Raw genomic sequence first — 27,748 nt, forward strand, 5'->3', positions numbered from 1 at the left:
GTTTTCATTTTATTTTCTATCAACTTCTTAACTTGACCTACACCTGTACATTGTCAACAATTGAAATTGCTTTGTCAATATTCAATATTGGGTCTCTGGAGATTTTCGTTAGATTGATTTACAATTGATAGTCTCAGTATTTGAGATTTAAGACTCCAGCTTGAGGCCTATACAATACTAAGTATGTATGAGTATGCGTTTCCCATTGAAGCCAGCCTTTCTCAACCTCCACAAGTTGGTGGAGACCGATCCATGGGCCCTCTGTGATGAACTCATACTCAATACCACTCAATACATAATCATATCATTATCTCTAGTCTCTAGTCCTTCACAGCCATTAGTATTAGGTCCATGGAACCGGAATTTATATTGGTTTGTATGTTAATGTAGCGTGAAACGGACAATAGCAACTGCTTGCTATCCTTTTGACAAGACGCCAGTCTATCGCAAAGATCTAAGAGACCCAGCTACCTATTCACTGCTGGGTAGACAGGGGTAGGGGGGTCGGGAAATAGTCTCGACTGCACCCGGTATCGAGTTCCGTCCCCTTTGCATGTGAAGCGCTGCTCTACCAATTGAGCTGTTGCGACCCCTACCATTATCTAATTGTTAGGTAAATATTTAAGGTTTCCGGAAATTCTGTGATTTTAACAATAAAGAGGAACGATAATATAATGCTGCATGAAGTTAAAAGAATTTTAAAAATACAGTTCACAGTGTGTTCTTTTCTTCAATGACGATTATTATTGTTATTATTATTATTATTATTATTATTATTATTATTATTATTATTATTATTATTATTATTATTATTATTATTATTACTAATTTTATTATTATTTATTATTATTATTATTATTATTATTATTATTTATTATAATTATTATTATTTATTAATATACTAATAGTACAGTTGTTGTTGATAAAACATGAAAAAGTAAAGAAAGAAAAAGAAAGCAAAAAAGAGAAAAAACAAACAAACAAAAAAAGAAACAAAACAAAATAAACCCTTTAAATGAGCCATATCTTGAACATGACAGTCCCAAGCCCATAGAAAGCTCAGAGGGGAAGGTCCTACATGAATGGCACATGAAAGCTTAGACTTAGATGCTATTTTTAGCTTCTTTGCATAATCACACACTCCACGGGTGTGCGATTATGCGGAGTCGACTATAATCATAAAAATAATAATAATAATAATAATAATAATAATTATAATAATAATAATAATGATAATAATAATTATAATAATAATAATAATGATAATAATAATAATAATAATACCTTAATGAAAACAAGAAAAAAAGACATTGAAAAATTCTGATAAATTTTGAAATACAGTGCAGCACGAAAATCTCGAACACGCAAATCTCGAAATCACGGAAATCTCTAACACATCTCAATTCCCCATTTTAATCCCTCTACTTTCATATAGTACTGGCAATATGAAAACTCGAACTTTATCGGAGGTGAACACGGAAATCTCATTGGACTTTCTCGTTCTTTGATAAATTTCTATTGCCTATATTTCTATTGAACGGATATGAAAGCTGCCATCCTTCTCCATTGGCATTAACTGTATTAGTTAATGTGTTTTCATGTATGCGTGTGGAGAATGTGAATGTATTATACACTGTATATGTGTGTGTGTGAGTGGAGGGAGGGGTTGTGCAAAATATGTTTGACCAGTGTCTTATGCATGTGACGCTTCACTCTATCTACAGTACCAGTGGGAAACAAGCTAGGCAATGATGACATAGGCTGTTACTGTTATGTTTTAATGGTGAGAAGAGAGGCACGAGAGGGATAAGAGGAGTGATAGTGATTAGTTACCGGATTTGTAGATAAAGATGTAGAGTGCTTAATTTGTAATCTTTTACTTTTCTTATTTTTATCCTTTAAAACAGTAATCATCTGCTGATTGGCCAACCTGTGAGCTATCTTTATCACCATGCCTTTTATGAGAGGAGTTGCACCCATAAGAAGGACGGTGAAATATTTGGAACAAGGAAAACTAGTCTTCAAAGACAATGTAAAAATAATGGCCATTAATTTCAATCCAGATCATCCATCTAGTAAAGGAACAAAGTAAGTGTGCTGAAATACTGATTCGTTGATATTGGAGTGCCTATAACTGAAAATTTCACACTAGAACTGGAGGCAAACTTAGTTGTAGACTTTTTTTTTTCTCCTCTGAGAATAAATTCAAGCAAACTTCACAACACCAAATGACTTTCCTAAACTGAGTATTATTGTCCATACACATAGAAAAGAAATAATAAAATAGAAAACAGTTTTTGGGTAAATTTATATAATATAATCTTTTAGGGTTTATTGGGTCAAAAGACATGTTTCTAAAACAACAGTATTTTAGCAGTTGAACTTGGACTTGGTATATTTTATACTGAAAATCATGTAAAATTTTCTCTTTTCTTGATAGTCTGATAAATTGGATCAATTCACAATTGATATGAAAGTTTGATTCTTCCAAAACAAAAAAAAACAAAAATGATTGCTACGTCTTATAGAACTTGAAATAAATGGAGTTTTGTTTCAGATTTAAGCATTAAATGTTCTGTTTAATCTCTTATAATTTTTATGAGGCTTTTTATTTGAATATTATTGGCTAAATAATTCTAAGACATTGTTCTGGCTATTTGGGCAATGTGAAATATTCAACCAATGAGAGAGTGGCTTTGGTCAGATCAGTTTTCCAATCCAAATAATCCCGAGTCTATGATTTAACTTCATTATCTAAATAATTCTCCAGCTAACTTGGCCACATTGCCCTTTTAACCCTGTGGCTATTTGGGTAATATTGCTGAAATAATTGCTCTCTAATTATTAGGGTATCCAGCTTGAATTTTTTTTTTCTCTCTTTCATTTCAGAGACTTTGTATTTTGGCACTTTGCACAAATGCAGTACAAGAACCCCGAAGTTCAAATGTGTGTTTTTCATGATATGACCCCCTCCCCCTTCTTACAGATTTTTTTTGGTGAGTAGGAGTAGAAGCTTTTTTTGTCATGACATATTTTTAGATTCACAAGCCTTACTTATTTATGTAGCTGAGAATGGGCTTCATTAGATATGATGCAATACATCATGAGGAGCGCTAAGTTGCTCTATTATATCTTTGCATTTCAGATTTCTATGAAAGTTTAAAGAATATAGGATGGATCATATATGCTTGATATAATCCTATTTCTCAAATTACAAATGTTACCATTATTTGTTTGCATTTGTGTGATGCTGTGATTTTGAAAGTGTGCCCCCCAGCTCAACATCTCCAACTTCAGCACTTTGCTGAAGATGGGAAACAAAGGCACTAATGCACCTTGTCAGAAGTAATGCCATGAACCAACATCCCATGCATGAAAGAGTCAAACAACTTGAGCTCGGAAGACTTAAAAGAACAAGTTTCTTCTCAGGACAGGCCACAATAGACTTAAAAAGCATATGCACAGACTCATGAAACGCACTCTGCAACTTCCCTCCATAAAAAACTTTTCGGCCTAATAGAAGAACTCAAGTAACCTTCATCTTCGAAAACAAGACTCCAGATATAAAGCAGAAGAATATACAGTTCCAACAACAACAAAAAAGATAATTTTTCCTTCGACTTTGAATGCCCACTTAGCTTGAACTTTTTGATGGCTTGCAAAACGTTTTGTCATGTTTATGTGGATATATGTTAAAACTCATTGGTGTAACGTGAGTGACTGCCTCTCTTTTAACTGACGGCATTGATGTCTCTTGATGTTACTATTAAATGAATGGAAAACAAGATTGGTCATTTAATCTCTTTACAACCAAGGAATTGTATAAATCAATGCATTTTCTGAAAGTCCAAATTCTTCCCTTTTAACTGAAAATAAGGTTGTTAGTTGAGAGAATACAAACTAAAGTGAAAGAAAGTTAGTAGTGTTTCAAAATATTTGATAATGATCGATTGGATGTGGCTTTCTTCTCTCACTAACCAATGCCTTATGTGCTGCATTAAAAACAAAATTGTTATACTATTTTAAATGAAAGGTGTTGTAGTGTGTTCATAGTCAATTATTTCTGGGATGTGCCCTTTATAAAGAGGAAATCTGATTGGGAATTCCCAAACCTGAGTGAGTTATCAAACAAAAATCAAAGGCATGTGAGAGGGTTTGTTCTACCAATAACATATTAAGGATTAAGGAACAATGGAGTTATTTTTTGAAATGAGTGGTCTAAAACACTGCGTGTACGGAATTTTAAACAAAAACGTATCAGTCCTGTAAAATATTGTGCTAAATACAAGATTAAAACCTCTCTAATTGACAATGAGAAAACCCCAAGGACTGTATAAAACTAAAAAGTTTAACGCATGTGCAATTCATGAAATGGAGACTTTAACTGTGATTTTCTAAAACACCAATATTCATGAATTCAAGACCAATATTTATGTCTCCTGGGTACAGCATCATCTTGAGATTTTAAAATTAGATCAAATTTAGTTCCAGCCAAATCTGTACATTGACAAATCGAAAACAAGTCCTTGGAAAATAGCAATTGGTTCTGATGACATCAGTGATTCTCATTTTTTAGCAATGACTATGAAAAATGTTTTTTTCTCTTTTTGAGGAAAATTTTTGTCTTAAATCAAAGCCCTATCTCCACTGAGTAAAAATGTTTTTGAATTTTGAAAATCCATTCATAAATAAACAAGTTATGCAGTTTCAAAGGTGTCATTTATTTGGATGACCCGCAAAGAGGAAAAAAACGCGAAAATATGGGACGCTTTTTCGGCATTTTTTTTCGACCTTTGGTTGTATCTTGCGTAATAAGTGGATTAAAAGATTGAAACTTGAAGAGCAAATTAGGATGGTGTTTTGTAAAATACGGGAAAAGTTCTCATCATATTCATATGAAATTTTACAACCATAAAGAAGAAATGTTCATGTATTACCTTGTCAGTGACAAAACCTCCACGCCCGGTAGTTTTAGAAATATTTTACTCCAAAGAGTAAAAATCTATTTTTAACGGTCTTCTGGTAATCGCACGAGTTTTGTCGCTTGACATAATCTAAAATGACCTTTTTTCTAACTGTGTGCCAACTTTCAGTTATATTCATCAATAAACAGCGTCGTAATTAATTTTTTAAAATAGCATATACGAAACGGCTTCGTCCCATATTTTGACGCGAATTCGGGCACTTCGTAAGCGAAAAGGAGGCCCAAAGATTTGTGCGGGATAGTCATTGCTACATTTTTACTGTCACAAGCTGTACAACAGAGTTTTTATAGCTGGTTATCTCGTTCCAAAATATGTCCAATCTTGTGGTAGTTTTTTTTTTTTTTTTGGTGTTGTTTTTTACTTTAATTAACAGAAAAATATGTCTTCTTAAGACTCATATTATTGAGAGAAAAAAACGTCATTTTATGAACGTATTTTGTTGTTTTGGGGGGGGGGGGGGTTTGTATCTTTAGATTTTTATATATTATATAGTGTTTAATTAAAAATTGTTGTCCTTCAGATTCAGGCAAGAAACTTGTTCTTGATGTGGATAATCAAAATAAAGACACCATTTTATCTCAGGTCAAGAAGATTTTCTGCAAAACAGAGTAAGATTTCAATTATTAATTCGAGTAGATGGGTGTTTTTTATGAACGACCTATAGGCCTATCTTTTATGTAATGCAGGCCATGACTAAAATTTAAGAAATAATTCAACTAATTAGATGGGATTTTTGCTTCTCTGATGAAAGTAGGAGACATTTTTATTAAAGTCTTCATCTTATGTATTAAGCTACTTAAAGAACAGTAAAAGCATTGCAACGCAAGCAACACTGAAAGGTCAATTTGCCAACTCTCGTTCTAATTTCAGGTTAAAACTTTGAAAAAAATTTACAGCTTCCATCATCAGACATAAAGTAACGTATTCCTCCAGTACCTTGGGGCTGGATTAATCCAGCTTTCTGTAAAGTGGCTGTTGGGCCAACAAAGCTACCATAAAGTACTCTTCATAGTTATTGATTGGACTCATCTCTTTGCATGATGGACGAGGCATACACCTAGAGTGAGGAAAGGGGGGGGGGGGGGGGATTGGCTTATTTTGGAATCCCTCCCTCTCTGCTTCCCCTCCCCCTTTCCACAGATATCATCTTGCATCAGTTCAGAGAAAAATATGAATTAATTAGGGATTTGTGTAACCTGATAGGATTATGCGTAATTCAGGGTGTTGAATGAAGGAATTTCACCATTTATCCAGCTGAATATCAATCTCTTAATTATCATTTTATAATAATAATAATGCTGAAAACTTATATAGCGCTATAACTCCGAGACACCAGACTCTAAGCGCTTAAATTACAAATTACTTTGGCTGAAACATAATCATTCACACACACAAACACACACACACACACACAACACAACACAACACACAACACAAACCAAACCTATCTTGCTTCTCATACCATCTACTAAAATCGAAACAGATATGTTTTAAGCGAACGTTTAAAAATAGACAAAGATTCTTTTTCACGAATGCTCTGCGGTAAGGCATTCCAAATAGAGGGTCCGAAATGAGAAAAGGATCTTATTCCAGCATTTTTCAGAATTCGAGGGACAACTACAGTAGAATTACTTTAAACCAAAATTTTGGGGACCTTCTAAACCATTTCGGTTTAAAGACATTTTGGTTTAAAGCAAGTTCACGTTTTGCAATGTTTTTCAAGGGTAGTAACTATTTAAGGAATTTGCTCATTTAATCGTATCATGGGTTTCCCGTTAAATGGAGTTGTTGAATAAATGCCGTCTTCGTAACCATTAAATTTTAAAAATATTTTTGGGGGTTTTCGTTTTCAATTCAAAATTGTTGAAAGAGTTGAGTTTGGGATGCCGTGTATTTTACATATCTCCGTCTTGATCAACTTTTTTTTCATCGACTTCACATAGTATTTTGATTTTAAACTCCAACGTGTAAGCACAGTGCTTCCTTTTAGACATCTTTTAGTAAAATGCAAAGCTAAAATAAGATCGAAAGTTCTTGTGCGATAATTGATAATGAATGACGCGCAGCTACTCAGAGGTAAAGTGAAATGGAAATGAAAAGGCGTGTCAATGCTAAGCTATTTACTACGCATCTCTCTTTTGTTGAAAAGCCATTAGGTTCAAAGGCCTAATTACATAGAACCTCCCCCCCCCCCTCACACACACACATTTAAACAAACTGGAAATGAAATGGCATGTCAATTGTAAGTTGTCTACCACCCCCCCCCCCCTCCTTATTCTCGTGTTGAAAATCCAGTCAGTTCCAAAGCATCAACACACGAGTGAGAACATCTCCCTTGCGTGACCCCAACTCCCCCTCTTTCCTCATTTTTCGCCTGCCAGTCACCCGCTGTCTTCCTTTTCCAGTCTGTGCGATTGTGGTGTTGGCCAAGCCCAAGTGCAGTGATTGAAGTGTTTGCCTACCCCCCACCCATCACCCTCATCTTATACTTACGCTCTTTGTTTAATATCGCGGGGCATTATTACGTGTGGCCACCTTCCCGAATTTTTGAAGAAAAGTAGAGAGAGAAAAAGGGAAAGTGCTCTCAAGTTGTTTCGGTTTAAAGAAAGTCCTGCTTAGAAGTATTTCGGTTCATCGTAAGAATTAGTACAAAGGTAATGAAGAAACTAGTAAAATTTATTAAATTCTTTGGGGTTTAAGGTATTTTTCGGTTTAGCTTCTTTCGGTTTAAAGTAATTTTACTGCAGTTTTGTGGAATCAGATTTTATTTAAATTATTTTCATTTACAATTCTACTTTTAAGTGAAAAACTCCAACAAGAAGCTCTTGCAAAGGAGAAGAAGAACAACCCAGCTAATTTTGGCTACATGTGTGAGCACGAATGTATCTGTGAGATTCCTGGGCAGGTGAGAAGACGATGTCATTTGTTTGTTTTGTGTCATTAATACACGCTTTTCTCAACACTTGTTACTTTCATTTATCTAAAAGCTTCCTTGTGCTCTTTCACATTTTGTAGTATTTGTTGTTTTTTTTGGGTTTTTTTGTGATAAATTTCTCTTTTTGATCATTATAAGAATTATTGGTCCATTATCATTTATCCTCTACAACATTGCCCAATTCTTAACTTTTAGATATTTTTGACCCAATAACTTGCAAAGAAAAGATTAGGCATTATTTGCTGGGGGGAGTGTGTGGGGGGGGGGGGGGGGAATTCAATTTTTTAAAGGTCAAGGTCTTATTTAGACATACATTAAGCCAATAATGTAAATGGATTAGAAAAGATTCTTGACTACTCCTAGGATCGATCCAGGTCCCTATGTGTGTGAAGCGAGTGATATACAGTAGAATTACTTTAAACCGAAATTTTGGGGACCTTCTAAACCATTTCGGTTTAAAGACATGTTGGTTTAAAGCAAGTTCCTGTTTTGCAATGTTTTTCAAGGGTAGTAACTATTTAAGGAATTTGCTCATTTAATCGTATCATGGGTTTCCCGTTAAATGGAGTTGTTGAATAAATGCAGTCTTCGTTACCATTACAAATTTTTCTTTTTTTTCTTTATTTTTAAAACACAAAAAAAAAAAAAGAAAAAAAAGAGGGTTTTGGGGGGTTTTGTTTTCAATTCAAAACTGTTGAAAGAGTTGAGTTTGGGATGCCGTGTATTCTACATATCTCCGTCTTGATCAACTTTTTTTTCATCGACTTACATATTATTTTTATTTTAAACTGAAACATATAAGCACAGTGCTTTCTTTTAGACATCTTTTAGTAAATTGCAAAGCTAAAATAAGATGGAAAGTTCTTGTGCGATAATTGATAATGATGATGCGCAGCTACTCAGAGGTGAAGTGAAATGGAAATGAAAAGGCGTGTCAATGCTAAGCTGTCTACTACACATCTCTCTTTTGTTGAATTGCCATTAGGTTCAAAGGCCTAATTACATAGAACCCCCCCCCCCCCCCCTCACACACACACACATTTAAACAAAGTGGAAATGAAATGGCATGTCAATGGTAAGCTGTCTACCACCCTCCTCCTTATTGTCGTGTTGAAAAGTTCCAAAGCATTAACACACGAGCGAGAACATCTCGCTTTCGTGATTCTACACCCCAACTCCCCCTCTTTCCTCATTTTTCGCCTGCCAGTCACCCGCTGTCTTCCTTTTCCAGTCTGTGCGATTGTGGTGTTGACCAAGCCCAAGTGCAGTGATTGAAGTGTTTGCCTACCCCCCACCCACCCATCACCCTCATCTTAAACTCACGCTCTTTGTTTAATATCGCCGGGCGTTATTACGTGTGGCCACCTTCCCGACTTTTTGAAGAAAAATAGAGAGAGAGAAAAAAGGAAGGTGCTCTCAAGTTGTTTCGGTTTAAAGAAAGTCCTGCTTAGAAGTATTTCAGTTCATCGTAAGAATTAGTACAAAGATTATGAAGAAACTAGTACAATTTATTAAATTCTTTGCGGTTTAAGGTATTTTTCGGTTTAGCTTCTTTCGGTTTAAAGTAATTTTACTGTACCTTTTGAGCTATCTAAACCTCCTATTAATTAAAGATTTTAAAACATTTTTTATAACTAGCTTTTGTTAACATTGTAGGTTCAAAAGAAATAAGCACAGTGCATAGTGGATATGTCAATACCACGCTTATATCCACATAACATCAAAGTCCCTTTTCTTTGTCCTATATACCATTAGTAAATAAAGATCTCATGCACCATTGGAACCAGTTTTTAGCCATATCACTATAGCAGCTATCAAAATCCTACTCTGCTTTGTATAACAACATACTGAGGTTATTCCCTTATTTGACGTCATTGCCAGTGCTGAGGACAGGCTTCTATCAGGACCCTGCAACTGCAGAATCAATACAAATCAGATTTTTTCTAAAGTGAGAGAACTGCACATCAGTTGGAATGACATTTATCACAGATTAAAAGCCTTGGCATTGTGTAAAAAAATCTGGAAGTTATCTTCATTTAAGTCAGTGACATAGATAGAGTGATAGAGTCAAAAGTAATGAAATAAATTTTATCATTTTTTAGAAAGACGAAGCTTGGTTTCTCTCAATGGAAATGATGGAATAATAAAAGTTTACCATAGGAGAAACGAATGTTTCTTGCACAATTGTATTACCCCAATTTGTGACATGCATTTTGGGAGTAAACAGAAACCATCACCGTTCTCAGTTTGCAATAATCAGAGGCATATTGAATATTTTTATTACAAGATATAAAGTGTGGCCAGTTTCTTTTGCCCACCAGTATGTGAAAGTGGGCAAAAGATAGAGACATAAAGAGTTCCTTGCTCGAAGGGGAAAAAACAGGATTCGTACCCAAAATAAGCTACAAAATTGTGAAAATTTGGCCAGTCAATATTCATGCAATGATAAATTATTCATCCTGTTTGAATGCCATTCTATAAAAAATGTTAAGATATTTAAAAGTCAAAGTTTTGTAAGCGTTTGCAGAAAAGGAAGTGAACCAAGATTTATAATGAGTAGCCATGTTTTGTATTTCCTGTCTCAATCAGAATCCTTGTACAAGATGGGTAACACCACCTAAAGAACAACGAGGAAAGTACAGGTTTGAAGGAAAAGACTGGGAGGATGAAGAGTCATAGCATGAATGAATGATATTAAAGTGAATTAGTTTTACTATTGTATGTGTCTATGGATGAAGGAAAGGGGAGATGTCACAGAGAGAGCATGTGTTTTTCATTTGTTTCTTGGAAGGTCGTTTGAGTGGGACTGGAAGATTTTGAGATGTGAAAGGTCATTTGAATAGAATTGGAAGATTTTGAGATGTGGAAGGTCATTTGAATGGGACTGGAAGATTTTGAGATGTGGAAGGTCATATGAATAGAACTGGAAGATTTTGAGATGTGGAAGGTCATATGAATAGAACTGGAAGATTTTGAGATGTGGAAGGTCATTTGAATGGGACCGGAAGATTTTGAGATGTGGAAGGTCATTTGAATGGGACTGGAAGATTTTGAAATGTAATATATTTATTTTTATGTTTTTGAAAGGTGATAATGGCTTTCTTTTCTTCTCTCCTCTAATTTGAAAGAGATTTTTGTTGACTATAAGATTTTAAAAATATTTCTGAGGTCAGAATGTCTATTGTTTATATATGTGATAATTATTAATATTTACAGTAATAGTTGATTCAGATTGAAAAAGGGTGTGAAGAAATTTGACAGTTGAATTAAATATGTTTTATCACACGCTTCAAAATCGTGTCTTGTTGTTTTGTTATTATACTTTCCTTGCTTGGTATAAGAGATTAGCATGTTTTGTATACTTATTGATTAGATGATAATATGCTTTATCAAATGATTGTAGATTCAGAATTATTCTATCTCACTAGTGTATAAGAATAATCAAGACAAAAGGATTAAGATTCAAACAGACAAAAGAAATTGAGCCCATGAGCAATTTGTCATTGTGACTTGTCTGAAACTTCTATGAGTGGGGTCTTTTGACCTCCCACGTTGGACAGAGAGGTCATTCTTGCTGTGTCTCCTATCCTTTTCTCTTTCTTTGATCAGGAGTGACATTGTTTTGCTTTGTCCTGGTGCTGGTTGGGGTCCTTAGCTGAGAAGGAGGCAGTTAAATGGAGTTTCTTTTTTGAGAGGTGATATTTTTTTCCATAAATCATTTCTCTGCTATGAACTTTTATAGATTTTGGTTTTGAATGTAAAAATCTTTTTCTTGTGCCTAGATGGGACTTATAGGAAAATTAAAAATTAGATTGCCCGTGGTATCTTCTGTTCCCTATATGAATCAGTTCTCTTGTTCTTACATTTTCTTTGGTGTTTTAACTCAATATCTACAAATTCCTTATCAACCCCCTTATAAATGGAACTTAAATGACATAAAAGTGTTACAAGCGCCATAAACCCCGGGTACAAACACCGAATCCTGTGCAGTTTCTACGAAAGATTTAAGATATATCACATCAGCAACAATTATTTTTTTTCTGCTTTTTGTTGTTTTTAAGGGTTTTACAACGTTTTCAACACAATAAAGGTCAGATCAGTGCCAGTAAACCGGAAGAAAATGAGATAATAAAAAGTTCTAGAATTACAATTAAGGCACCCAGCACCCAAGAAAAGGTAAGACAAAGGGGACAAATCATATATAATATGTATTCAAAACAATACAGTTCGTAACAGAGAGATGTTTTACAAGGAAAAAATATCATCTCCCAAAACTCTAACTACACATTTGACGGTTTCCCTCCCAGCTAGGGTATCCGGCCAGTAATCTCATTCCAAGACAAAGGCAGAAATCATGTTGAAAAACAGATATAGATAGTATGCACTTGGCTAAGAAGTTCACATTGCCATCTGGAAGTATAGCTGGCCAACACACAAAACTGTGCGTAATCATGATCATTTATAGTCTGGCTAATATAGTTTAGTGAGAATTACTCATAAATGCGGATGGCAAAAAACAATATCAAAGACCTGAGTGACGTCAACTTCGAACAATCTTTTGGGGGATAGAAGACACAGTAAGTAGGCCTGCCCACTATGGGAGGTTAGGAACCCCACCCAGGAACAATTAATTATTTGCAAGGCACTGTTAAATATCCTAATAATAAAATAAAAAATGAACCACATCAAAATCTTTTAAGACTACCAATATAATATATATCATGAATAAACTTATTGTGAATTTAATGCCATTAATTGAGGTTGGTGCTTTAGTGAGGTTTTAATGCATTGTGGAGAGATGTGATAACTAACTAGAGTTAAAATTATTTCTTGTGAAGCATTGTCTTGCACATTGGACAGCAGTCACATATTGTGACTTTTAGTGATTTACAACGCCAAACCAGGAATATGCGCAAACTTGAGGCTAAAGTGACTCTGACTGTGTTAAAATAATATGGCAAAAATCCAGTCAGAGTTGAGTTGTCATACTTCAGTCTGAAGCGTTCTCGAGCCTGGATTTGCCAGATCTTGTTTAAATTATAATCTTGACTTATTCATAAGCAAATCAAGGTCAATAGCTCCATAGAGGTTTATGCTTTATCAGGTGAGTTGCCAGGTTTTTATGAAGTGACAAGGGTGCACTTCTGTCTTTTTTGTCTATCATTACTCAAACTAAAGTAATTCTAGACGTGTTCATCACGAGAATGACTGTACCAAACCGAAAAGAAAACAGAAGGAAAATTGGGTCAAAATAATTGTCTGCATTGTTAATTGTTTTATTACAAAATCCTAACTCAATATGTGTCAATCCATTCAATTTGCAGTACAGATGAGACAGGATATGAATCATAAATCGACATTATCAATCCGATACAGTTCCTTGCACACACATTTTCAACACCCAGCATTTTGTTTAGCTTAGATAATCTAAAAAAAAAGAACAATTTCCATTAAATGTGCTCAAAGCATTAATAAAACCCTTGGGATCAAAAGGCTAAAGTTAATTTCTATGTTCACTGTGTCATGGTCTGAAAGGTCTGGGCTAACATTGTTTCGACTGACTAGGCTAGGGTAGTTCATGATTATTAAGTTTAAAGTATTTTCTAATATCTAACCAAATGTTTTCTTTTCCGAATAATGACACAAAGCAATATAGAATTACAACTAATTTGGGAAATCAAAGAAAGCTCAAAGGTGTAGACAGATGAAAGTACCCAGGAGACAATATTTTTCCTACCGGGGAGATATGTTTTTGTTTTTAAGGGTTTTATGGCGCTTACAACACATTTAGGTCATATCAGCGCCAATAAAAAGGAAGAAAATGGGATAGTAAAAAGTTCTAGAATTACAATTAAAGCAGCCAAGAGAAAATAAGAAAAAGGGGAACTAGGAACAAATAGGGATCAGATGTTTGTTTTTTGTTTTGTTTTAAGGGTTTTATGGCGCTTGCAACACATTAAGGTCATATCAGCGCCAGTAAAAAGGAGGAAAATGAAATAGTTAAAAGTTTTAGAATTACAATTAAAGCACAAAAGAAAAGGTGAGACAAAGGGGAATTGGTTCAAATAGGGAACAGATGTAGATTCCAAGAGCACACCGTCAAAGTACTTAGTTTGAGATCACCTAAAAGTCTCATCCAGACACAAGCACAGGTCCCAACGAAGAGGAATACACTCAAATGTTTACAAATCATATAATATAATATGTAAACCAAACATAATACAATACATAACAGAGATGATTTACAAGGAAAAAAATATCATCTTCCAAAACTATAACTATACATTCGACTGTTTCCCTCCCAGCCAAGGAACTCCGGCCAGGGCCAGGACAAAACCAAGTAATCTCATTCCAAGACAACAACAAGAAACAATTGGAAAACAGGTTGGGGGGATAGAAGAACAGCATGTACCTCCCTGCCCACTATGGGAGGTCAGGATCCCCACCCAGTGGGATCAGATGTAGATTCCAAGAGCATACCACCAATGTACTTAGTTTGAGATCACCTGTCTCATCCAGACTCAAGCACAAAATCGAACAAAGAGGAACACACTCAAATGTTTACATTATACATCTTAAAATAACAAATATAATACTACATAACAGATAGATGGTTTACAAGGAAAATAATATCTCCCAAATCAATCACTATGCATTTGACTGTTTCCCTCCCACTCCCAGCCAGGGCCAGGACAAAACCAAGTAAGACAAAAGACAGAAAGCATGTTGGAAAACAGATATAAGGGGATAGAAGACGCAGTATGTACCTCCCTGCCCACTATGGGAGGTCAGGAACCCCACTCAGCTACCGGGGAGAGTTCCACCCATTAGAGATTGGATTTCATCCAGACAAAGGATTCAAAACTTTCAAATCTAGAAAAAAACAAAGAAAAGAAAACCCTGGAGTACTTTTCTGCTCCAATAATGTATTTTATTGTTCATTCCATAGAATACAAACAAAGTATTGCACAAAGATTTGCATGATGGCTTTGATGATTATGAAATGAAGTGGACATCATATTCCAAGTGGCTGCTGAAGACTGACGCTCAGTTCTCATAAATGGGGTAATCTATCATTTTATGGTGTTTCTTTGTGAATTAATGATATTATTCCAAATGGATACAAAGCCAAATGAATGGAGCATCAGTTATTTTAAGAAACTGATGAAACGGCGAAGATGGAGCAATATAATATAGACTCACAGGCCTTAAGGTGAGGGAGGAAGGGCACTTTCCCCCATCCATCAATGGATATGTTGAAGCAGGCATATAAATTTTAAGTACATACATTAAGCAAAGAAACATAATTTCTCTCAGATAATAAATTGACGATTTTAGATGATTACTTTTATATTTTGTTGTTTTTTTAATGTTTCCTTTTTCTTTTCCAAAAAGCCATGACACAATGGGGCATTTATCTTTGTCACATGAGTCAGAAGTAGACTAATCATTCATAGCACCGTTCATGCAATATTAAGTACAATGGCCTTAAATCATAATAAATACAAATGCACATTTACAAAATATATTTATATTTCGAACAATTCTGTTTTGGGGAGTTTCGATCTACAGCCCTGTGCGATACCAGGTCATTTCAGCACCAGTGATAAAGTCAAGACTCTAGATTAAAATTTAGTTTTGGTCACAAACGCACGCAATTACAGATGAAGACAAGAAGACTAGTTCAATTAGAAAACTAAAGAGGATACCAGGAGGAGCAATTATCTGCATCCTTAGTGTGAGACTTCCAAAAAAGACAAGCACAGGGTCATTACCAAAGGAATATACTCTAATGGTAATAAAAGGCATATCAATAAAACAATTTATTAAAAATAGTGAAGAGATAATTTACAAAGAACATAATTATAATAATAATAATAATCATAATAACAACATTAATAATTAAAATAACTAATAATAATAATAATATATAATTTTCAACTCCTCTATGGCTCACGGTATTCTCAGTTACTAAAAAAAGACAGTTTGTTTGTATTTAAGAGTTTTACGGCGCTTGCAACACATATAGGTCATATCAGCGCCAGTAAAAAGGAAGGAAATTGAATAGTTGTTTGTTTGTTTTTAAGAGTTTTACGGCGCTTGCAACACATTTAGGTTATATCAGTGCCAGTAAAAAGGAAGAAAATGGGATAGTAAAAAGTTCTAGTATTACAATTAAAGAAGCCAAGAGAAAGTAAGACAAAGGGGAACTGGGAACAAGTAGGGATTAGATGTAGATTCCAAGAGCATGCCACCTTAGTTTGAGATTACCTATAAGACTCATCCGGACACAAGCACAAAATCCAACAAAGAGGAATACACTCAAATGCTTACACTATATATTCAAAATAACAAATAAAATAATACATAACAGAGAGATGATTTACAAGGAAAAAAATATCATCTCCCAAAACAATAACTATGCATTTGACTGTTTCCCTCCCAGCCAGGGCCAGGACAAAACCAAGTAATCTCATGCCAAGACAAAGACAGAAAGCATGTTGGAAAACAGATATAAAAGGATAGAAGACACAGTATGTACCTCCCTGCCCACTATGGGAGGTCAGGAACCCCACCCTGAGGACGAATAAGGGGGCTGGAAATTGAATTTAAAGACTCAAACATGAAATTTGGGGTTAGTTTCTCTACCTCGTGGTGGAGAATATATCCTATTTCTAATATTGCACAAAACTTGATGCTCCCATTTCTCATTATTTTATGCCTCATTCACTTTTCAGGGTCAGATTCGTCATGACATAAACACTGTTTTGTGAGTCACAATTATTATCATAGCAATTATATCGATAATCAAACAATTTAATGGGATGTAAGTAAGTACAGATATGAAATATTTTGTCAATGCAGCCATGGTGAAATGTTTTGTTTTTTGTTTTTTAAGGGTTTTACGGCGCTTGCGACATATTTAGGTCATATCAACGCCAGTAAAAAGGAAGAACATTGGATAGTAAAAACATTCTAAAGGTACAATTAAAAGGACATGAGGAAAAAGTCAGACAAAGGGGAATGATTCAAATAGGGAACAGATGTGGATTCCAAGAGCACACTATCAGTGTACTTAGATTGAGATCACCTAAAAGTCTCACCCAGACACCAGCACATGATCCCACTAAGAGGAACACAATCAAATCTTTACAAATCATATGTTAAAAATAAGAAAATAACAGTACATAACAGAGAGATGACTTACAAGGAAAAAAATATCATCTCCCAAAACTATAACTACATACGACTGTTTCCCTCCCAGGCAAGAACTCAAATAAGGGTCAGGACAAAACCAAGTAATCACATTCCAAGACAAGGACAGAAAGCAATTGGAAAACAGATACAGGGGGATAGAAGACACAGCAAGTATCTCCCTGCCCATTATGGGAGGTCGGGAACCCCACACAGCAAGGTGAAATGTGAATGTAAATAAATAGCATTAACGATGATAGGTTTTTCTCACATAGCGGAAAGACATTGAAATCAAATCAATTGGGGTATATGTACCAATATAAATGATGGACAGTCTCCAGCCTTTTTAAGCATTGAAACCTCCGACTGGTACTTACAATACAATGATGATGAAAATAATAATGATAATAATAATATTTTTTTGTTTGTTGCTTTAGGTCTCTTCCAACACAATTGAGGTTATATGAGAGACCGCTGAAACAAAAAAACAAGCAATCTAACAAAAATAGTACAAATGTCAATCAAAAGCATAACCTAAAGATATCATAAGCTAAATTATAAATAACCAAGAACAAACAGGCAGAGGATTTACAGGAAAAAAAATATCCCCTGTCAAAAATACAATCACAAACCAAAGAAGCAGGATAGGCTAGTAAAGAGAAGAAGAAACGACATCACTATCGGATCGTACACCCATGCGAACATCATAGGTATATGATTCAAGGGTGATGCTCCCATCCAACCACCCGCATAATAATAATAATAATAATAATTTTAAAATATTAATAATAATAACAACAATAATGATGTTAATGTTAATATCAAAAGCAAATAACTGAAATTAAAAATCAGAAAATGCTGACTTTCCCTTTCACTAATTCTACAACCTAATTGAGATGCAACACATTTATCAATACGTATAAGCAAGTTTGTTTGGTTTTAAGGGTTTCACGACTCCTGCAACAAGTTTTACATCATTCCAATATAGCAAATCTAGAACCAAAGAAAACAAGACCAAGGGAACAGTTTTTGTTTGTTTGTTTGTTTTTAAGGGTTTTCGCTTGCAACACATTTAGGTAATATCAGCGCCAGTAAAAAGGAAGAAAATGGGATAGTAAAAAGTTCTAGAATTACAATTGAAGCATCCAAGAGAAAGTAAGACATAGGGGAACTGGGAACAAATAGGGATCAGATGTAGATTCCAAGAGCATACCACCAATGTACTTAGTTTGAGATCACCTATAAGTCTCATCCGGACACAAGAACAAAATCCAACAAAGAGGAACACACTCAAATGCTTACATTATACATTAAAAAATAACAAATATACTAATACATAACAGAGAGATGATTTACAAGGAAAAAAATATCATCTCCCAAAACAATAACTATGCATTTGACTGTTTCCCTCCCAGCCAGGACTCCGACCAGGACCAGGAAAAAAACTGAGTAATCTCATTCCAAGACAAAGACAGAAAGCATGTTGGAAAACAGATATAAGGGGATAGAAGACACAGTGTGTACCTCCCTGCCCGCTATGGGAGGTCAGGATCCCCACCCAGAAGGGTACAGTTCAACAGATGTCAAGTAAATTTAAGAGCAGCCAATGCTTGTAGTCAATATGCAAACTATTCAAAAGTCCCACACTGACCTCATGACAGGATCTCAATCTCACTCTTCTAAACGATATGATTCTAAACAATAATCACAAACTGCTACATAAAATCACATAACTCAGAAGATCAGAGTGAATTTTATAAGTTGGCTATCACAGTGATATCTAACATTAATTTTCTCATTTGAGTTTCGGATTTGATTTTCTTTTTTCTTTTTTATTCTTTAATATGAATCTTACCTATTTAATAATACTTTTAAAATTTGAGTAAAATTGAAATAATTCTCTTCATGAAGGTTGCTCAATGTTTTTATTACTTTTAGAGTTGTCAGCTTGTTGTACATAATCGCCATAGTTTTGTTGCATATTTATATTAGAATGTTAGTATTTTTTACTTCATAGCAACACAAAGTATACATTGACTGACGGGATAAAACAATCATGGCTTTGCTGTTTTAATTTTAAAAAGCAATCAAAATAGCAAGCACATCCAGTAAACCAAATCATTTCTGTTTGGTATCTTCTATAATCCAACTCAATATTAATTGGAAAAGTAAAATGCAACCTTTGCTTCTTGTATATATAATTAATGTGTTGATAACTGCACAATCCATGTCCACAGTCATTCCACATTGAATAAGTTAAATAAATAAAATGCCATAATGAATTACATTTGAGCACACAATCATTTATACACATTGAATCTCATGGCGTTGAAAATAAAACATTTGATTTTGATTCACATGGAGACATTCTATCATTATATCTAAATGATAAACTTTTTTTCATTATTTTACTACGAAAACATTCGGCCAAAGGCAAATGACTTTGTCGAGAACATGTATTAAAAAAATAAAATAAATTTGATTGCTCATTAAAGAATATCAAATATAGTTGAAACGAAAATAATTTATTCATATCACAAGATAAGTGTTTGAACTATAAAACACTTATCAAATTATTTATAACAGAGTTGTGTTTGGGCTGTTTTTTTTAAATTAATAAAAAAAATTTTTTGCATTATTTTCCTATTATCTTTCCACCAATTCAATAAAACAAAAAGTAAATTCATTCATCTCTTTTACATATATATATATAAATCAAAAAATTCTAAAGATGAAAGATAAAATAAAAGACAAGATAGGACATTCTTTTTGCGCTGTTTTTCTATTATTTCTCCACCAATTCAATAAAACAAACAAAAAAAATCATCTGTCTCTTTCATATATATATATATATATATATATATATATATATATATATATATATATATATATATATATATTATATATTATATATATATATATATATATATATATATAAATTTTTAAAATTTTAAAGATGAAAGATAAAATAAAAGACAAGACAAGAAAATTTAAAACAATAAACATTAAAAAAAGCATGTGAATCTAAACAGATGACTTTTAAAAACTTTAATCGGTGTCTTTGTCCATTTCAAACCGTCATTTATAGATTTAGAAAACACACTCTGTAAGTCTTGAATAATATGAAAGAAATACTTATATCCACTTCACTCTTTCTTTCCATCTGCTATTCGTCTATGGAATGGTATTACTCCAGACGCTGCAGAAACACTGTTCAGATTTATTTACAAGAATTGTGACATTATGCCTTCAGGATTTGTGTGCTTCTTCCATGTGTGTATCTTTAAAGAGACTGTGATAAATGTAGATTGGTTCTCTACCCCATAGAGACTGCTCAATCAAGAAGAAGAAATTGGCCATGTCAAATTTTTTAAATAATAAAAAATAGAATGGAATTCTACCCAACAAATGGTTTAATTTATTAAGGCTAGTGATAAAAAATCTCTGGCACCCTGTCAATACAATTCATTGGGTTGAAAGGCCAGATATAGATTAATTGGAAAGTAATTTATAAAAGACTGAAGACCTATTTTTAAAAAAGACAACAATGAATCATTTCATTCTGGTAAATCCTACAGACAATAATAAACTCAAGGATTCATAGGATAAAGAGGACATGTTGAAAGGCTGTTTTTTTTGTGTTTTTTTTACAGTTTTGCTATTCTCTTTATTTCAACAACTGCGATTGAGGAAAGTAACAAATAGTCCCCACTATTACATATTTCCTTTCCGTTCAGGAAATCAGGAATCTATCGAAATGTGCCCACATTTATTAAAATCGAGCCTCGATAACCCATACCTCAAAACATGGATGGCTCAGCAATCCAAATATGAAAATACAAAACTAGTGAACAATGAATACAATCGAAATTGCATCCCCAAGAGAGCTTACTTTTTTTGCATCTTTAAAAAAAATATTTTAAAGATCTGCTTTGCTGTCTTTGTATAGACCTAATGCACATCTTTTCAGATTTTTAACTATTGAAACAAATGAGTTGAGCTATTTGGATCATTAAAACATGATTGCATAATTAATGTTTTTGTCTTTTTTTTTCTCAGGGTAGAACAGCATTTGTGACTCTATAAGGAAAAAAGAAGCATGACGGGACGAAAAATAAATAACAGAGAGTAATGACAACCAAGATAAAAGTACGATAGAGAGGACTAGTCTTCATGGAAAACAGAGACAGAAAGATCCCAAATGCCAATCATCCGTGGGCAAATAAAAATAACACTAATAACCTATAACACAGAAAAGCTTGACAAGAAAAGGACATCTTGCAAAGAAAGAATTATTCAATTATATGTTGTTTCTCCCTAAACAAAGTGTTGACAAACCAACCAGAATAAGATTCGAAAGCTATGTGAAAAGAATGAAAAGATATAAGAGAATAGAAAAAAAAAGGAAAAATCTATCAAGAGAAGATCAAGGAAATATATTAATTTAATCATGTGCTTGCTGCTGCTTTTGCCGCAAGTATTCTTCATTCAAATCCCTTAAATTCTGTTCCAGCATGATCACCTCATCTGACCTCTGTGCCTGCCTTGCCTGTTTAATGTAACCTTTGATGATCTCCATCTGTTGCAGCATGGGATCACTTGACCGACTTGTCTTAACCTCCTCTGTTGGTTTCCAACCATTCCCAACATTCTTCCCTCCATCTGAATCTGTTCGCATGTGACCTGAGGGAACACCCAAAAGAGATGTAAATTTGAAATATACTTCAACCAAATATAATTCAGTAAAATAATATCCAAACAAAAGAAAATGGAAGTTTTCTGTTTGTAATTAGGAGTTTTGCAATATTTTTGGTGCTAGAAAAAGGAAAAGGAGCAAACAAACAAAATTACATAGAGATTATACCTTCAATATCAGGTGTCCATAAACTTTATACATCTTTCACAGAACAGAAAAAATATGCACTTGAAGGAAGATGAGCAGAAACCCTAATCTATGTCAACTGCAATTTGACCTTCTCTATAAGCTCAAACCTAAGCATCAATATAGTTATTGGAGTCTGACATGAACAATCCAAAACTAAAAAATGAGCTTCAATTTAGCATAATATCAAATAAATGTGTTTAAAGCACATTGCAGACAAGAACAACAATTAATATCAAACATTACACTATGTGTTGTGTGTTCCGTGCCGAGAGGCAGCAGTTCACATCGCTCTGTGTTTTTGTGGCTTTTTCCTGGGATTTTAATAGAAAACCTTTAAAATGTTTATTCCAACCGATTCTTATTCTGTCGAGGAACAGCCTGTTTAAAAATTGTTGATTTTAATAGCTTTCAATAGGAATTATTTGTGTGGCGCTCTGAAAAAACCGGGTCAAAGTCGCTGAGAATGTAACGCAGATACAATCAAAAACAGCTCGATGAATTTTATTTGGCTATTTTGGGTTTATGGTAGAAATCGAAAGACCATCATATTAAATTTCGATTCACCAAGCATAAAGCCATAAAGTGGCATCTAAATACTTTTAAAATCATTTTTAATAAACTTACTTCTTTGTCTAAGGATGAAGGTAACAACAAAAACCCTAGTTCAGAATATGATTTTAAACTTCCAAGTTTCGGGCTTCATTTTCTTTATCCTTTCGATCACAAACCTCATCTGTTTGGTATCATTTGAAAGGTCGTGAACTCAGCTGTTGAATGGGTTATAGTGCGCATGAATTTACTACGAATTCCATTCCCATGATGTTTTGCGCATGAGGCGACTCTCGTTACACGAGAAGCGAAAATAGTTCTCTTTTACTATCACCTCTTACGCACAAAACAAACAAATAATGTGTTTTAATTACTACGTAGTATCACATTGAACATTTACCAATATATTTGATATATTTTTTCACGTTCTAGTGTATTTTAAATTTAAAACTGTCGTAGCTTTGTGATCCGAGCAACAACTTTCGCTTTGAAACTTGTAAAAAAATGGCGACTTCAAGTCAACAACTTGCGAGACTTCTTAATCTTAACAATGATGATTCCGTTGTTTTATCCGATTTTATATCGGATTATATTCCTATCTTGTCTTTAATCATTATATTCATTTTATAATGTTTCTACTATGATCAAGCAAGGTTGATATAGCTTTAGTAATGGGGTTTTAAGTGCCGTTGTGGGAAAAAAACATTACTCTGACTTTAAATGCTAATTTTCTCAATTTCCCATTTCTGCCCCCCCCCCCCCCCTGCGGACATAAACACCCATATCTTAGGATCTAATCAAGATATCGAGGTAAAATAAAGAACATATTGCTCAGTCATGTGTTGGCCTTTGGCCTATACCACCAACTCAATTTTGAAAAATTGTAGGTTTGACCCTGTTTTCCCAGAGCGCCACACATTTTAAAAAAACCTTTTGTAGTGAATTTAATGAGCCATCTTATTTGAATCAAGGTTTTTGCAATTTTGTGCCCACGGCTATCTTACACGCTGTGATTAGTATTTTAACTACATCGTCGTTTTACAACCGAGCGCAATTGCCAAATTATATGCGAGGTTCTGTGATTAGTTTTTACCAACCCATTTTATCAATCACTGGATCAATTAAATAGCCGCTATTTTTGGATCAAGTTCTTGCAACTTTAACTACCCCACACAGTGTGACAAGTATTTAACATCACCACATCGCCAAGCATTAATCAATTTACTACCAAATGACAGCGACATTGACACCTGTAAACAAGCAGTCAATTATGGAAATGAGAGCAAATGCCAAATGCAAACTACCTGGTAGTGTGATAGACCTACTCAAACATTTTAAGATCTTTAAGAGAACAAAAAGGAAGAAAGGAAAGTGAGGTGGTCAAATGGTTAAAAACAAACTCGGTAGCATGCCTAACCCAAAAAATGAACCAATACAAATACACTATCTGCAACCAACAATGAACGCCAGTTCAAAGAATAGTAACAAACAGGCTTCCTTTTGTGAATTCACTGACACACCAAGAATAAAAAATCTAAAAATCATAACAGTGAACTGTCGTAGTGTTGTACACAAAAGAGCTGAATTATGTGCACTCATTGACCAACACAAACCAGACATTGTCTGTGGACAAGAGTCATGGCTAAATGACAATATTAAGTCCTGCAAAATTTTCCCAAAAGAATACGAGGTATTTCGAAATGACAGAAAATTACCTAGAGAGGAAGCAGAAGATGCAGGAAATGAAAATGAAGACGATGAGACCAGGCGATCGGGAGGTGGGGTATTCATGTTCATTGATAGAAAGCTCACAGGTTGTGAGCAAACAAAGTTCAAAACTGACTGTGAAATAATTTGGGTAAGCGTTAAAATTCAAGGCCATAAAAACATCCTTGTTTGATCGTTCTACATGCCCCATCGAAACGAAACTGACATCATAGAACTGCAAAAATCGCTTGAAATAATCAACTCAGAAAAAACTCCAAACCAAATGATTCTAACAGGAGACTTTAACTGTCCTGCCTGATATAAACTGGGACGGTTCAAAAACGTTATCTGTCTGCCCACAACGTGCAATACAACAAAGCCTCATCGACATTACAACAGGAGCGCACCTCACACAAATCCACGAAGAATGCACACGCGGTGACAATATTTTAGATCTTGTTTTCGTATCCAATCCACCACTGATCCATTCAACAACATCACAACCAGGAATATCAGATCATGTCTGCGTTGTTACTGAAACTACACTAAACCCCAATTATATGAACCAACCCCCCAAAACACGATATCTATTCAAAAAGGCCAACTGGGCCGCACTAAGAAAACGAATCGAGCGACTGTCATCAGAGATCACAGAACAGCACAAAAGCGGTATGGATGTAAATGAAATGTGGAGCCATTTTCACTCCTGCCTACTCAGTGCAATCAAGGAGTCAATCCCCCAAAAAGTACATAAAAAAAACAAGAACGCCGCTGTGGATGAACAGGAAAATACGAGCACTACTAAGATGCAAAGCAGAAGCATTCAAGCGGGCTAAACTGAGCGGAACCTGGGACATATACAAATCGTTGCAGCATCAAAGTAGGCGTGAAATAAGGCAAGCAGAATGGACGCACATTAACAATGCCATAGAAAATGGACTTGAAACAAACAATACCAAGCCATTTTAGAACTACATAAAAAGCAAGAAAAACGATTCCATTGGTGTAGCCCCATTGAAAGAAAATGAAACCCTGTACATTGAGGGAAAGGATAAAGCAACGATCCTCTTGGATCAATTTAAATCTGTCTTTACCCCCCCCCCTCCCCCCCATGAGCCACACGATACAACCACCCCACCAACATCACAGAGGTGTGACCAATCTCTTACTAATATCAACATAAACATCTCAGGAGTTGAAAGGTTTCTGAAAAACGTCTACCCATCTAAGGCGTCAGGTCCAGATAACATCCCCAACACAGTACTGAAGGAGTGTGCTGAGAGTTTGGCCCCCTCATAATGCATAATTTTCCAAAAATCGGTCGACACTGGGATGCTCCCAAATGACTGGCTGAAGGCAAACATCGCACCCGTATCAAAAAAAGGCAACAAAAATAAAGCAGAGAACTACCGTCCAATCTCACTGAGTTTGTAATATCCAAACTATAAGAGCATAAAATCTGTAAGAACATGATGAACCACTTTGAGAACAATGACATCCTAACTGACCTGAATCATGGGTTTGGCAAAGGATACTCATGTGAAAGCCAACTCCTAATAACTGTAAACGACCTGTTGAGACTCCAGAATGCCAACACTCAGGCAGACATCAGCATCCTCGACTTTTCCAAAGCGTATGATACTGTGCCCCACCAAAAACTTCTGCAGAAACTAGAAAATTACGGAATTCGTGGCTGTTTACACACATGGCTTTGCAATTTCCTCACAAAACGTACCATGAAATTAGTCCTAGATGGCAAGTCATCGGATGAATTTCCAGTCATATCAGGAGTACCACAGGGAACGGTGCCAGGACCCATACTATTTCTTTGTTTCATCAATGACCTACCCCTACGAGTAAAATCTCAGATTAGGTTATTCGCCGATGACTGTCTAATATATCGACCAATAAAATCTGCAAACGATCAAAAATTGCTACAAGAGGACTTGAATAGTCTCGAACAGTGGGCTGATGATTGGGGAATGAAATTTAATGCAACCAAATGCTACATCCTCAGCACAGCTAAAAAGTACAATGAGACCTACACGTTAAACAACACCGTCCTGAAACAAGTTGACGATAACCCATACCTTGGCATCACCTTCTCAAAGGACTTGAAATGGGGGAAACACATTAATTAAATAACCCAAAAGGCAAGCTCCACCCTTGCCTTTCTCCGCTGAAATCTGAGCCACGCCCCAACGTCATGCAAACAAAATGCCTACCTTGCACTTGTGAGATCACAATTGGAATATGGAGCAGTTGCTTGGGACCCCGTTCGAACCACTGGGTCACCCCTACAACACTCAACACAAAGCTCTATGGTGAGGCTGAGGACCTAAAGCGGACCACAGACTTCATAGCAGATATCGGACTGCAGCCATAGATGTCCATCAGAGGAACGAAGAAGAAGAAGAAGCTTGGGACCCCTACCTGAAAGAGGATATTCAAAAACTTGAGAGAGTCCAGAGACAAGGCGCCCGATTCATAACTGGGAACTATAAGAGCAGAACCCCAGGATGCATAACAAAAATGTTAGAAGAAAGAAACCTCATCAGCCTCCAACAAAGAAGAAAAGAAACATGTCTGTCATTCATGTTCAAGAGCACTTGCATCACACAGATCAAATACCATCAATAAAGGCAGACTCCTTTTTCACGCCACGACCAAACAAAAGGAAAATCTGAGCACTCACTTTTGCCAACCACATAACCGAAAACCCCATTGAGAGATACACCACAAACAATTCGAACTGCTTCAAAATACCACAGACAAGAACACAAAACTACAGAAATTCTTTCTTCATTAGAACTATCTTGGAGTGGAATGGGCTGGATGAACTGGTCATCATGGTACCACACCTAAACAATTTCAAGGCCCGACTGACATGGGCCCACGCCCAATGAGGACGCCGCTGAAATACAACCAGACCATTGGTTTCTTCAGCGCCAACCATACAGATTCACAAATTTTCCCACAGTTTAGTCCTATTACATCCGTGTATGGAGAGAGAATATGAATAAAAGGCCTTTTCCAAGGATTCCACTTTGCACTTCCCACAAATTGTGATACAAACCAAGGACCTGCAGAGTGTCTGGCATATGGCTGAAATCTGAAATTTGCAAAATTAGAAAATAACCATTTTCAACAATTTACAATCAACATAGCATATTAGAACCTTTCTCTGTTTAACAACCTTTTGAACTCCTATCTGCTTTTTTCTTCCTGAAATCACTTCCAGACAAGACACGGCGATGACCTGAGGTGGGAGACCGAAGTTCTGGTGGAGAAATATCCTGACTGTTCCTATCCTTTTCTCTCTCCCTATCTCTCTCCTGCTTTTCTCTCTCTTGGGCTTCCATGGCTGCTTGTCTCTCGGCTGCAATTTTACGTTGAATCTCAGCAGTCCGTGCATCCCGCAGTTTGTTATAGTCTTCCTCTGATGGCAAAGCCTAAGGAGAAAAGTAAAATAAACTGGTAATTCTCATTGAC

General features: G+C 35.2%; 2 protein-coding genes across 2 annotated transcripts in view; one reads left to right on the forward strand and one right to left on the reverse strand.

Annotated features, from left to right (window-relative positions):
• Nucleotides 1–11,215, forward strand: LOC144975047 (small ribosomal subunit protein mS25-like). The gene is made up of 6 exons (XM_078918723.1): nt 1–181; nt 1,908–2,088; nt 2,890–2,996; nt 5,506–5,593; nt 7,788–7,890; nt 10,510–11,215. Exons 2-6 carry the CDS (start codon nt 1,952–1,954, stop codon nt 10,597–10,599), a joined length of 525 nt encoding a protein of 174 aa, XP_078774849.1. The 5' UTR covers nt 1–181; nt 1,908–1,951; the 3' UTR covers nt 10,600–11,215.
• A 9,530-nt stretch (nt 11,216–20,745) lies between these two features.
• Nucleotides 20,746–27,748, reverse strand: part of LOC144975046 (rabenosyn-5-like) — a 31,842-nt gene continuing 24,839 nt past the window's right edge. The window contains exons 10-11 of the mRNA XM_078918722.1: nt 27,453–27,708; nt 20,746–21,798 (exon numbers count right to left, since the gene is read on the reverse strand). Coding sequence (XP_078774848.1) covers nt 21,560–21,798; nt 27,453–27,708 — 495 coding nt within the window. The 3' untranslated portion in view covers nt 20,746–21,559. The remainder of the gene's footprint in view (nt 21,799–27,452; nt 27,709–27,748) is intronic.

Source organism: Berghia stephanieae, chromosome 6 (genome assembly GCF_034508935.2).
Source record: "Berghia stephanieae isolate SIO BIC M18660-M18661 chromosome 6, UCSD_Bste_1.3, whole genome shotgun sequence".
Lineage (NCBI taxonomy): Eukaryota > Metazoa > Mollusca > Gastropoda > Nudibranchia > Aeolidiidae > Berghia > Berghia stephanieae.

Bases quoted from the DNA above. Each gene is read 5' to 3' on its own strand.
- LOC144975047 (XM_078918723.1), top strand. From the start codon at position 1,952: ATGCCTTTTATGAGAGGAGTTGCACCCATAAGAAGGACGGTGAAATAT. The intron at 2,997-5,505 runs GTGAGTAGGAGT...GTTGTCCTTCAG, and splicing joins CTTCTTACAGATTTTTTTTG to ATTCAGGCAAGAAACTTGTT. The intron at 7,891-10,509 runs GTGAGAAGACGA...TGTCTCAATCAG, and splicing joins TCTGTGAGATTCCTGGGCAG to AATCCTTGTACAAGATGGGT.